Here is a 13098-nt window from a genome sequence, read left to right as displayed (position 1 = left end):
ACAAGAAATGTTAAAGGGACTGCTGTAATGAAAAGAAGAAACAGAGAGAGAAACCTAGCCAAACAGAATTCAAATGGCAATTAATAAGTACCTATCAATAATAACCCTAAATGTAAATGGATTAAATGCTCCAATCAAAAGGTATAGAGTAGCTGAATTGATACAAAACCATGACCCAAGTATATGTTGTCTACAAGAGACCCACCTCAAAACAAAAGACACACAGAACATGAGAGTGAAGGGATGGAAAAAATTTTTCATGCAAATGGAAAAGAAAAAAGAAATCTGAAGTAGCAAGACTCATATCTGATGAGTAGACTTTAAAAGAGACAACAAAGGTCACCACATAATACTAAAGGAATCAATCCAACAAACAAATATAAGCCTGGTAACTATATATGCACCCAACATAGGAATATATATATATATATATATATATATATATATATATATATATATATTCCTATGCTCCTCTAAAAGTATATACATACAAACACACACATACACACACACACATATATATATATATAAAGACTATATGTATATGTATATGTATATGTATATACTTTTAGAGGACTTTAACAGAGAGATTGACAACAATATATTATAGTCATGGTAGGGGGTTTTAAAACCCATCTGACTTCACTAGATAGATCTTACAGACAGAAACTTAACAAGGAAACAGTCTAAAAGACACACAGGATTGGATGGATTTAATTGACATTTTCTAGAACATTTCGCCCCAATGCAGCAGAATATACATTCTTCTCATGTGCACATGGAACAATCACAAAGATAGACCACATGTTATGGCACCAAAAAAAGTCTGTACAAGTTTAAGAAGATTGAAATCATATCACACATCTTCTCAGATTACAATGGAATGAAATTAGATATCAACTACAATAAAAACACCCCAAAATATTCAAACACACAGAGGTTAAATATCATATTATTAAACAACGAATAGGTTACTAATGAGATCAAGAAAGAAATTTAAAAAAAAAGTTTCTGGAAAAAAATGAAAATGAACATACAACAACCCCAAATTTTTGGGATACAACAAAAGCAGTCCTGAGAGGGAAATTCATAGCACTACAGGCATACCTAAAAACAAACAAGAAAAATCAGCAATAAACTATTTAACCCAACAACTTAACTAACTAAAAGAGAATAACAAGGAAAGCCTAGAGTAAGCAGAAGGAAAGAAATAATAAAGATTAGAGAAGAAATAAATAGCATAGAGACTAAAAAGTAAATAAATAGATACAAAAAAAAATCAATGAAATCAAGAGTTGGTTCTTTGAAATGATAAACAAAATTGATAAACCATTAGCCAGACTCTTAAGGAACAAATAAAGAAGACACAAATAAATCAGAAATGAAAATGAAGAAGTACTGTAACCACTGACATCACAGAAATACAAAGGATTGTAAGAAAATACTATGAACAACTGTATACCAACAAGCTGGACAGTGGGAATGAAATAGACAAATTCCTATAGAAATTTAATCTCCCAAAACTGAATCAGTAGGAATCAGAAAACCTGAATAAGCCAAGAACAACTGATGAAATAGAAGCAGTAATTAAAAAATCCCTACCAAACAAAAGTCCAGGTCCAGACAGCTTCACGGGGGAGTTTTACCAAAAATTCAAAGAAGAACTAACACCTATATTTCTCAAACTATTTCAGAAAACAAAGGAGCAACTTTCAAACTCTTTTTACCAGCGTTATCCTATATCCAATACCAGATAAAGACACTACAAAGAAAGAGAATTACTGGCCAGTATCCTTGATGAACATAGATGATAAAATCCTCAACTACAATAAATATTACCAAATCATATCTAACAATATATTAAAAAGATCATGCACCAAGACCAAGTGGGATTTATTCCGACGATGCAAGGCTGATACAGTATTCACAAATCAATACACATGGTACATCACATAAACAAATTGAAAGACAAAAATCACATGATCATATCAGTAGATGCAGAGAAAGCATTCACCAAAATCCAACACCCATTTTTTATAAAAATTCTCAGCAAAGTAGGAATAGAGGAAGCATATCTCAACATGATATAGGCATATATGACAAACCTACAGCCAACATCATATTCAATGGGCAAAAGCTAAAACCATTTCCTCTAAGAACAGGAACAAGATAGGGATGCCCACTTTCACTACTCCTGCTCAACATAGTACTGGAAGTGCTAGCCATAGAGATCAGACAAGAAGAAGAAATAAAAGGCATTCAAATTGGAAAAGAAGAAGTAAAACCCATTCCCAGTTGACATGATATTGTACATAGAAACCCTTAAGACTTCATCAGGAGAAAACAATATGGTGGCATAGGTAAACACCTAAACTGCTGCCTCACACAACAATATCAAACCTACAACTAAAAGACAAAACAGACACCATCCAGAACCACAGGAAAGCTGGCTGAGTGGAAATTTTACAACTAGAAGGAAAGAGGAAAGCACATTGAGAAACAGAGGAGTTGCAAAAGGCTGAGGGACAGAGATGCTCAAGCGTGTAGAAAGGATGGGTAGCTGAGTTCACAGGTGGCTGAATGCATGGCTGGCTTTCTAAAGCAGGAGGGAGATGGAAGCTACCAACTGTACTGAACTCCAGTTCCAGGCGAGTTACTGGGAACCCAGGCTTATTTGGGGAGAAACTGGACTGTTTGGCAGTGGGCGAAACTCGAGGGCGGCTTTCTCTCAGAGGTAATTACAGTGATTACTGAGGGACTCTGAGACCCAGAGGGCAGGGCTGATGGGAAGCCAAGGCTGTCTGCTCCACCCTGAGACTCTACCCCATCCAAGCTGAGCACAGAGGTTTTTGCAATTTTGCCATTCTTGTCTTATAAGGCTGTCTGCAGCATAGAAGTTCTCCCAGCATAGACACAGCTGATCCTCCCAGCCAACTGGCCTGGAGGTCAATTCCTCCCAGTAATACCAACAACAATCAAGATTTAACTACTACAAGGCTATACACACAACCCACTAAGGGATGCACCCAGAGTGTCCACCTCAGGTAACTGGGGAGGCCACCACTGGGCCATATAACACACCTAGCACACAAAGCTACCCTACAAACGCAGGGAAGCAGTGAAAATGCCAAGACAAAGTAACAGATCACAAACAAAAGAAATGGAGGAAAACAAATGACTTGATATAGAGTTCAAAATCATAGTTATAAGATTTTTCAAGAATTTCCTAGAAAAGGCCGATAGATTTAGCGAGACCCTCAAGGATATGAAAAAGGACCAACTAGACCAAAGGACCAATCCTACATAATAAAAGAGTAATATGCAAATTAACCATCACTCCACTACAGCCACAAGCCATGCCCACCAGCCAATCAGAGTGAGTATGAAAATTAACCCCATCCAAGATAGCTGCAACCACAGAGAGCAGTTGAGAGGCTTGGGTTTCCCTGGCAATAGAGGAAGCCAAGCTTTCCACACACCCTGACCATCCTAGGCCTCCACTCAAGGATACAAAGTTTCAATTATAGAAGAAAAATGGAGGCAACCATAGAGCTGGAGAGAACAGGCTAGGGTTTCCCCCTGATCGATGCCTAACTACTCCCCTGCCAGCCTGATTGCCCCTAACCTCCCTCCTTTGCCAGCCTGGTTGCCCCCAACTGCCCTCCCATGCAGGCCTGGTCACCCCTAACTGCCCTCCCTCCCTTGCCAACCTGGTTGCCACTAACTGCCCTCCCCTGCCAGCCTAGTAACTCCCATCTGCTCTCCCCTGTAGGTCTGGGCCCCCCAACCGCCCTCCCCTGCAAGCCTGGCCTTCCCCAACTACCCTCCCCTGCTGGCCTGATTGCCTCTAACTGTCCTCCCCTGCAGACCTGGTCACTCCCAACTGCCTTCCCCTACAGGCCCAATTGCCCCTAACTGCCTCCCCTGCTGGCCTGATCACCAATACTTGCCCTGCCCTGCTGGCCATCTTGTGGCAGCCATCTAGTGTCCACATAAGGGTGGCCATCTTATGTGTTAGAGTTATGGTCAATTTGCATATTACCTCTTTATTATATAGGATGGATTAAGAAAATATAACATTGTGCTTTTGTGTGTGTCTGACACATATAGTCATATTACATCTCTTTTATCTATTCATTCCTTGATTGGTACTTAGGTTGTCTTTTTTTATCAAATTTAATTGGGGTAACATTGGTTAATAAAATTATACAGGTTTCAAGTATACAATTCTATAATACATTATCTATTTTATTGTGTGTTCACCACCCCAAGTCAAGTCTCCTTCCATCACCATTTATCCTCCAGTACCCTCTTCTACCTCTCCCCATTCCTGTGTAGGCTGTTTTCATATCATGGCTATTATGAATAATGCTTCAGTAAACAATGGAATATATATCTTTCTCTTTCTTAAAGAATCTCATTGGGTTTTTCACTTTTATTACTTTCGAAGAACCAACTTTCAGCTTTATTATTCCTTTCTCTTGGTCATTTATTTTCTACTTCATTTTCTGCTGTATATTATAATCTCTCTTTATATTTTTTTTAGTTGTATTTGCTGTTACTTTTTAACTTTTTGAAATGGATTCTTAATTTATTGATTTTCAGCCTTTTGTGATATATATATATATATATATATATATATATATATATATATATAATTTTTATCTATGCATGGCTTTAGTGACAGTGTACAAGTTTTGATACATCAAATATTTTAATCAAATTCAATTCAAAAGATTTTTAAATTTCTAATATGATTTCTTTTGGTTATTTGAAATTATATCTTTTTCCAAATATTTGGGAATCATCATCTTTTTATTATCAATCTTGATCTTAATTGCTCTGTAATTTCAATCCTCTGTTATTTTCAATTTTATACATTTTTATTTGTTCTTGAAAAGAATATGTACTCTGCAGTTGTTGAGCATAGTGCTCTACAGATGTCAGCTAGGTCAAATTTGTCAACCATGTTGATCAAATCATCCATATACTTACTGATTATTTTTGCCTAGTTATACTATCAGTTATGAAGAGAAGTGTGTTAAGATCTTTCACTGTGATTAAAGACTTGTCATTTTCCTAATACTTTATATATTTTGAGACCATGCTGTAGACTGAATATCAACTTAGGGTTATTTTGTTTTTCTTGTGAAGAGAACCTTTTCATCATTATAAAATGTCTCTAGTAATAATCTCTGCTTTAAAGTCCAGATCTCTGATATTAATATAGCAACATCAACTATTTTTTTCATTATTGTTTTCATGGTACATCTACTCATCATTTTATTTTCAATGTTCTAAATCTTTTATTTAGCTGTGTCTTTTGTAGGCAGGTAATTGTTAGTTAACTTTTTTTCTTAATATAGTAGGATGCTCTTTGTCTTTTCTTGGAGCATTTGCTCCATTCACATTCAATGTAATTGCTAATATTTTACTACTTACTGACTATATGCTCAAATGCTCTGTTGTTTTTAAAAAATCTTTTCTTGACTTCTTTTGGGCTGATTATTTTTCTGTTGTTAATCATTCTTTTATGCCTATACAAGATATTACAATATTCATATTTGACTTATGAAAATCATATAAAATTGGCATTTTTTTCTCTCTTCCCAGGAAATACTTATCTTTTCATTCTTTAATAGTGCTCTTCACAGAGCATTTATTTTAATGAAGTCCATCTTATAAATTTTTTCTTTCACGTTCATGCTTTTGGTGTTGCATCTAAAAAGTCAACACCATCTCTGCCACATCTGCTGCGAGGCAACCACATCTACTATCTCAGCAACCAGACTGTCAACATTCCAGAAAATGTTGACATCACTCTGAAGGGATTCGCAGTTATGTAAAGGGATCCAGGGGAACCCTGCAGAGGGACTCCCATCACATCATCAATGTAGAACTCAAGTCTCCTTAGAGAGAAAAAGAAGAGACTCCTGGTTGACAAATAGGAAGGAACTGGCCACCATTCACACTGTCTGCACTCATATACAGAACACGCTCAAGGGTGTTACACTGAGCTTCCCTTATAATCTGAGGTCTGTTTACACTTCATTTCCCCATAAATGTCGTCTTTCAGGAGAATGATTGTCTTGTTGAAATCAGAAATATCTTGGGCGAAAATACCTTCACAAGGTTCAGATGAAGTCAGGCATTGCGTGTTCAGTATCTCAAACCCAGAAAGTTGAGTTATTCTTGAAGGAAATGACTTGAACTTGTATTAAATTCAGCTCCTTTGATTCAGCAGCTACAACAGTTAAAAACAAGGATATCAGAAAAATTTTTGGGTAGTATTTATGCTTCTGAAAAAGGAGCAGTTCAGCAGGCTGATGAATAAGATCTAAGTTGTCCAGATACAGAAGCAGCAAAGTGCTGGATAATTCCTCAGACTTATTTATGAGATTAAAGATGCAATAAAAGCCATTTTGGGGATTTGGGGGAGAAAAAGTCATCACCAAACCCAATGTTACCTAGATTTTCTCCTATGTTATCCATTAGGAGTTCATAGTTTTGCATTTTACATTAAGGTCTATGATCTATTTTCAGTTGATTTTTGTGAAAGGTGCAAGATCTGTGTCTAGATTTGTTGTTGTTTTTTAATTTTGCACATGGACGTATAGTTGTTCAGCACCATTTGTTGATTATCCTTTCTCCATTGAATTGTCAAAGATAAGATGAACGGTGGTGATGATTTTCACAACAATTTATTTAATACCACTGAATTGTATATGGTTAAGATATTAATTGCTATATGTATATATGTTATGTGTATTTTTCCACAATAAATAATAAAAAATAAAACAAATTAACTAAAGATAAATTTGACTGTATTTATGTGGAAAGCTTTCTCTGCTGTTCCATTACTTTATTTATTCTTTTAACACCACCACATTGTCTTGATTATTGTTACTTTCATAATAAGTCCTTAAGTTGGGTAGTATCAGTCCTCCAATTTTGTTCTCCTTTAATATTGTGTTGGATATTCTAAGTCTTTTGCCTTCCTATATAACATTTCGAATAATTTTGTCCACATTCACAAAATAACTTATTGGTATTTTAATTGGGATTGCATTAATCTATAGATCAAGTTGAAGAATGGATATCTTGACAGTATTGAATTTTCCTAGATCAGGTACATGGAATATTTCTCCTTTCATTTAGATCTTCTTTTATTTCTTTCATTACAGTGTTGTAGTTTTTCTCATACTTTTTAGATTTATACCTAAATATTTTACTATTTTTGGTGTTAATGTAAATGGCATTGTGTTTTATTTCAAATTTCAGTTATTCATTGCTGGTGTATAGAAAACAATTCACTTTTGTATGCTAATATGTTATCCTCCAGTATTATTATAATTGCTTATTAGTTACAGAAATGTCTTCATTGACTCATTGAAATCTTTTTTTTTTTTTGATAGAGAGAGAGAGAGAGAAATGAGAGCAAAACATTGATCAGCTACCTCCTGCACTCTCCACTCCAGCCCCACCAAGGATTGAACCCAAAACCTCAGCATGTGCCCTGATTGGGAATCAAACCAGCAACCTTTTGGTGCATGGGACAATGCCCAACCAACTGAGCCACACAAGCCAGGATTCAGTGGAATTTTTATAATAGACAATCATGTTATCAGGGAACAAAGACCGGTTTTAAAAAATTGCTACATTTATATTCCTTTATTATTCTTAAGTAAGCCAGGACTTCCAGTATGATGTTGAATAGGAACAGTGAGGAGATATCTTTGCCTTGTTCCTGATCTTAGGAGAAAAGTATTTAGTTTCTCACCAATAAGTATGATGTTTACTATAAGTTTGTTGTAAATGTTATTTACCAAGTTTAAGAAGTATCCCTCTAGTCCTAGTTTGACGAAGATTTTTGTCATGAATTGGTGTTGGATTTTGTCAAATGCTCATTCTGTTGATAGTCACATGATTTTTCTTCTTTAGCCTATTTATATAATGTAATAATGCCCTGGTATACCAGTCATGTTGTATAATTCTTTTTATTCATTGTTGGACTTGATTTGCTAATATTTTGTTGAGGATTTTTACATCTGTGCTCATGAGATATATACTGGTCTATAGTTTTCCTTTCTTGTTATGTATCTGTATAGTTCTGGTATTTAGGCAATGCTAGCTTCATAGAATGTGTTAGGAAGTGTTTCCTGGAAGAGATGGTAGAGAATTAGTATTTCTCCCTTAAATATCTGGTAGAATTCACCAGTGATCACTTGGACCTGGTGCTTTCTGTTTTAAAAGGTTAATTATTGATTCAATTTTTTAAATAGATATTGATCTACTGGTATTCAGATTTTCTATTTCTCCTTGTTTTAGTTTTGTCACATTGTTTCTCTCTAAGAATTGATTTATTTTATATAGGTTATCAAATATGTGGGCATAGAGCTGTTCATAATATGTATTACTAGTGGCCCTGTGCATGAGATCATGTGTGGGGAGAAGGGGTGGCATGCACCCTCTCCAATCTGGAACTCCTTGGGGAATGTTTGACTGCTGAGGATGTCCCTCTGGGATCAGGCCTAAACTGGCAGTTGGACATCCCTCTTGCAATCCGGGACTGCTGGCTCCTAACTGCTCACCTGCGAGCCTGCCCAAATGCCCCTAACCACTCTGCTTGCCAGCCTGCTCACCCCCAACTGCCCCCCCTGCTGGCCTGATCACCCCAAATGCCCTCCCCTGCTGGCCTCATGGCCCCCAATTGCTCTCCCCGGCCAGCCTCATGGCCCCCAACTGCCCTCCCCTACCTGCCTCATGGACCCAACTTCCCTCCCTGGCCAGCCTTGTGCCCTCCCTGGCCAGAGGCCATCCATGGCCGGGTGTGGAATGCTAGCCTTGTTGCTGGGGCGATGATGCAAGCCCCCCCCCCCCCACCCATTGGATATACCATGCCTGCTACCCAGAGTCCTTCTGTGGCTGCAGTGACAAAGCAAGCATACCACCAGGCCACTCATGCTGCCCACTCTCACAGCCAACCCCCCAAGACTGGGGGACTCCAGCAGGGCTGAGAGGACTGGGCACTGCCATCTTTGTCAATTTGCATATCCCCTCTTTATTAGATAGGATTTTTAAAAATATTTTTTAATGATTTCAGAAAGGAAGGAGAGGGAGAGAGAAATAAAACATCAATGATGGGAGAGAATCATTGATCAGTTGCCTTCTGAACACACCCCACTGGGGAGCAAGCGCACACCTGGGCATGTGCCCTGACCAGGAATTTAACTGTGACCTCCTAGTTTACTAGCATAGGTCAATGCTCAACCACTGAGCCATGCTGGCCAGGCCAATATTTATTACCTTTAATGCCTATAAAATCAGTAGTAATAGCCCTTCTTTCATTTCTGATATTAGTAATTTATTTCTTTTCTCTTTTTTCTTAATCAGCCTGCCAGAAGCTATTGATTTTATTGATCTTTTCAAAGAATCAGCTTTTAGCCGAAACCCATTTGGCTCAGTGGATAGAGCATCAGCCTGAAGACTGAAGGGTCCCAGGTTCGATTCTGGTCAAGGGCATGTACCTTGGTTGTGGGCACATCTGGCTGATTGATGTTTCTCTCTCATCAATGTTTCTAACTATCCCTCTCCCTTCCTCTCTGGAAAAAATCAATAAAATATATATATTTTTAAAAGAACCAGCTTTTATTTATATTATTTTTTAATTGATTTCCTGTTTTTAATTTTATTGATTTCTATTTTATTCCCCCCCTTTCTTCTGTTACTTTTAATTTGTTTTCTTTTCCAAGTTTCTTAAAGTAGAAGCTTAGATTATTGATTTCAGATCTTTGTAGTTTTATAATATATGTATTCAATACTATAAATTGTCCTCTAAGCACTATTTCTGCTGTATCTCACAAATTTTGATAAGTTGTATTTTCACTTTATTTAGTTAAAAATATTTAAAATTTTAATCTTGATACTTTTTATTTGACCCGTTTGTTAACTTTTTTTTTTTTTTTGGTTGCCTTAGAGCAGTGTTTTTCAACCTTTTTTGGGCAAAGGCACACTTGTTTCATGAAAAAAATCACGAGGCACACCACCATTAGAAAATGTTAAAAAATTTAACTCTGTGCCTATATTGACTATATATAAAGTAATTCTCTTGAATAGGAATCAAATAAACACAAAGAAAGTATTTTATAATTACTTTATTATGAAATATTAAGTAAACAAAATAGTGAAAAATTATAAAATTCTTGTCTTGTCTGCACCTACGGCACACCAGGCAACATCAGTGTGCCGCGGAACAGCGGTTGAAAAACGCTGCCTTAGAGTTTGTAGTGAACCAATTTACAACTAATCTAAGTCCATTTAAATAACACTGTTACCCTAAATGAAATCTCTCATAAACTTAAAAGAGACAAAATCTTAGTAGAGAGAAAGGAACTTCCTTAAATACAGCCAACTTCCCCCCCTCCCCCAACACACACACACACACACACACACACACACACACACACACACACACCTATTTGTAGATGGTAGAAGAATAAAATATTAAGCTCAAATCTTCCAAAGGGTGTAACTGAGTTTCCCATAGACTTTCATGGTTGAGGAGATAGGTGTCAGCCTCAAATCTTGAGAAACAGGGAAAAATTAGAAGTGAACAAATTGGATACAGATTACTAAAACTACAATTCAGACTTGACCCAGCCCAATCTCTGATTGGATTGATGTGATCAGGCCCTCACCCTAGCTGATTAGAAGAGGAAGCTATGCACTTATGATTTGTCTACTTTCATGGGAAAAAGATAAATGTATTCATATATAAATGTATGCATTTCATGAATATATGCTTTGAGATCCTGTTTTAAAACATCTTTATTCATATTTGAGGTGTGACTATATATGTGCGTATTATGTATAATTTTTACTCAGAAGAAAATTATGTAAAATAAGAAAATTATGTTGTTTTTTAGGCTTTATGGACTGAACAATTTAGGGTAGCATCTATTTTCTCATCTAATTTAATATTATTAGGAGACAGGTAGAACTATCTTCTAATAGAAGACTAAATATTTTTTTTCTCTATTTCCATTTGTTCCAGGGCACTAAAATTTAGAAGACCAATTATATACAATTCTTAAAAAATTTAAACATGGATTCTTTTTTATTTAATAAAAGCTAGTTAGGAAACGTCATCTGATGTTAAACTCAGATTGACCAATTACAATTTTTTCTCTGAATTTACCTGAGGAGTTATTTAAACTTCAGTTTTATGAATAACAAATAATTTTACTTTTATACTTATATATTGCATAGAAAGGAAGCATAGTTTCATATTATTTTTCTAGTTATCATGTTGCAAGCTATTTTACTCTTAGATAACTATAAAAAATTAAAATATCTTCTAATTTAAAAATAATTGAGGTTTAGTCACTTGCCTTATTTTATAAAAATCAATATTCAGCAATTATTTTAACATGATAGAGTGAGAAGTAGTGAATTGGTACATACAAAATGTTAAAAAAGTAATGTTTTTTATAGGCAGAGCTTCTAGATGCTGCAGCTGGCATTCATGTACGGTTCAGATTTGGTGGTGTAAGTATGGATGAATTCTTAATTGTAGTTATATTTAAATATATTTTTATTGATTTCAGAGAGTAAGGAAGAGGGAGAGATAGAAATATCAATGATAAGAGAGAACCATTGATCAGCTGCCTCCTGCACACCCTCTACTGGGGATTGAGCCCACAACCCAGGCATGTGCCCCTGACTGTAATCAAACCCAGGACCCCTCAGTCCACAGGCCAACGCTCCATCCACTGAGCCATACAGTACAGGGCCATACTTGTAGTTTTGAAGTTCATTTATATTTAATTTTAAAGATGTAATTTTTTTAATGTAAACCATTTTGTTATTAGATTGCAACAGTCCTCTGTATTTTTCCATCTACAGGCTAAATTTCCACCTGAAATATATTATAAAATTTTTACTGAAAGACATGTTGAAGATCTGTGTGCTAATAGCCCTAGAGATTACACAAAACTTTCAGCAAAATATGCATCTCATACTAGAAGTGATAATCTTCAGAAACAGGATCGTAGAGGCTGGTATCATCGTATAGAGAACAATGGTTGGAGGCTTGTTTCTGAAAGAGTAAGAAAAAATATTAATAATTTTGAATCTTTAATATTTGTAACCAATTTATCTTTTTTTAAATTATTTTTAAATTATTTTTAAACAGTTATTCCTAGTAATTTAGTTGATAAAAATTGCTTAGTTAACTACTCTGGGGTTACTAATGATACTTCAAGATACAGGAATATATCTATATCTATTTTTTTATACATTTATTTCTACTTTTAGTAAATTTGATTGAACTCATCTTTAGGAAGCACCCTAGTACTCGGCAGTTTACCATTTTGATATCAAAGCAAATGTGAAGATGTTGACTCTATTAATATGTGGACTAGAAGTGGAAGTTCTTGAGAACAATTATAACATTTTATCTTTCAGAGCTTATAATAGCAGAGTCTGGTGGAGAATCATTTGAATTTTCATGGTGTTGGGAAACTTAACATGTATTCATATTAATTGAACAGAGTGATTTTAAATATACATAGATATATGTGATTCAGGAACTTTTCTAAAGACACCCATGTTTAATCTGTTTTGTGAAAATAATTTCTACCTATGGATATTTGTAAGGTTACATTTTATAGGTTAACATGATCTGGTTCTATAGCTCTAGATGTCTGTTTATGTTGCCTCAAATATCTTCATCAAATCTTCAGTCCTCAGATGATAGAATGTGGTATGTTTATACTAAATATGAGAAGTGAAAATGATCAAGGTATGCATTTATTCAACAAACTTGATTGCATACCAACCATGTGTCAGGCATTGTACCAAATTCTAAGGATATAATCCTATATAATAATCCTATATAATAAAGAGGTAATATGCAAATTGACCATCACTCCAACACACAAGATGGCCACCCTCATGTGGACACAAGATGGCAGCCACAAGATGGCCAACAAAGGAGGGTAGTTGTGGGCTATCAGGCCAGCAGGGGAGGGCAGTTAAGGGTGACTGGGCCGGCAGAGGAGGGAAGCTGTGGGCGACCAGGCCTGCAAGGGAAGGCAG

The 13098-nt window shown here is 35.8% G+C and overlaps 1 protein-coding gene across 1 annotated transcript in view; it reads left to right on the top strand.

Moving 5' to 3' along the window:
- Nucleotides 1–13098, top strand: part of CUNH11orf65 (chromosome unknown C11orf65 homolog) — a 54496-nt gene that overhangs the window by 17652 nt on the left and 23746 nt on the right. The window contains exons 3-4 of the mRNA XM_045577747.1: nucleotides 11494–11547; nucleotides 11905–12105. Coding sequence (XP_045433703.1) covers nucleotides 11494–11547; nucleotides 11905–12105 — 255 coding nt within the window. The remainder of the gene's footprint in view (nucleotides 1–11493; nucleotides 11548–11904; nucleotides 12106–13098) is intronic.

Source organism: Pipistrellus kuhlii, unplaced genomic scaffold, assembly GCF_014108245.1.
Source record: "Pipistrellus kuhlii isolate mPipKuh1 unplaced genomic scaffold, mPipKuh1.p scaffold_m20_p_9, whole genome shotgun sequence".
Taxonomy (NCBI): domain Eukaryota; kingdom Metazoa; phylum Chordata; class Mammalia; order Chiroptera; family Vespertilionidae; genus Pipistrellus; species Pipistrellus kuhlii.
The sequence above is the reverse complement of the archived record's forward strand: the minus strand, read 5'-3'. Positions and strand labels throughout refer to the sequence as shown.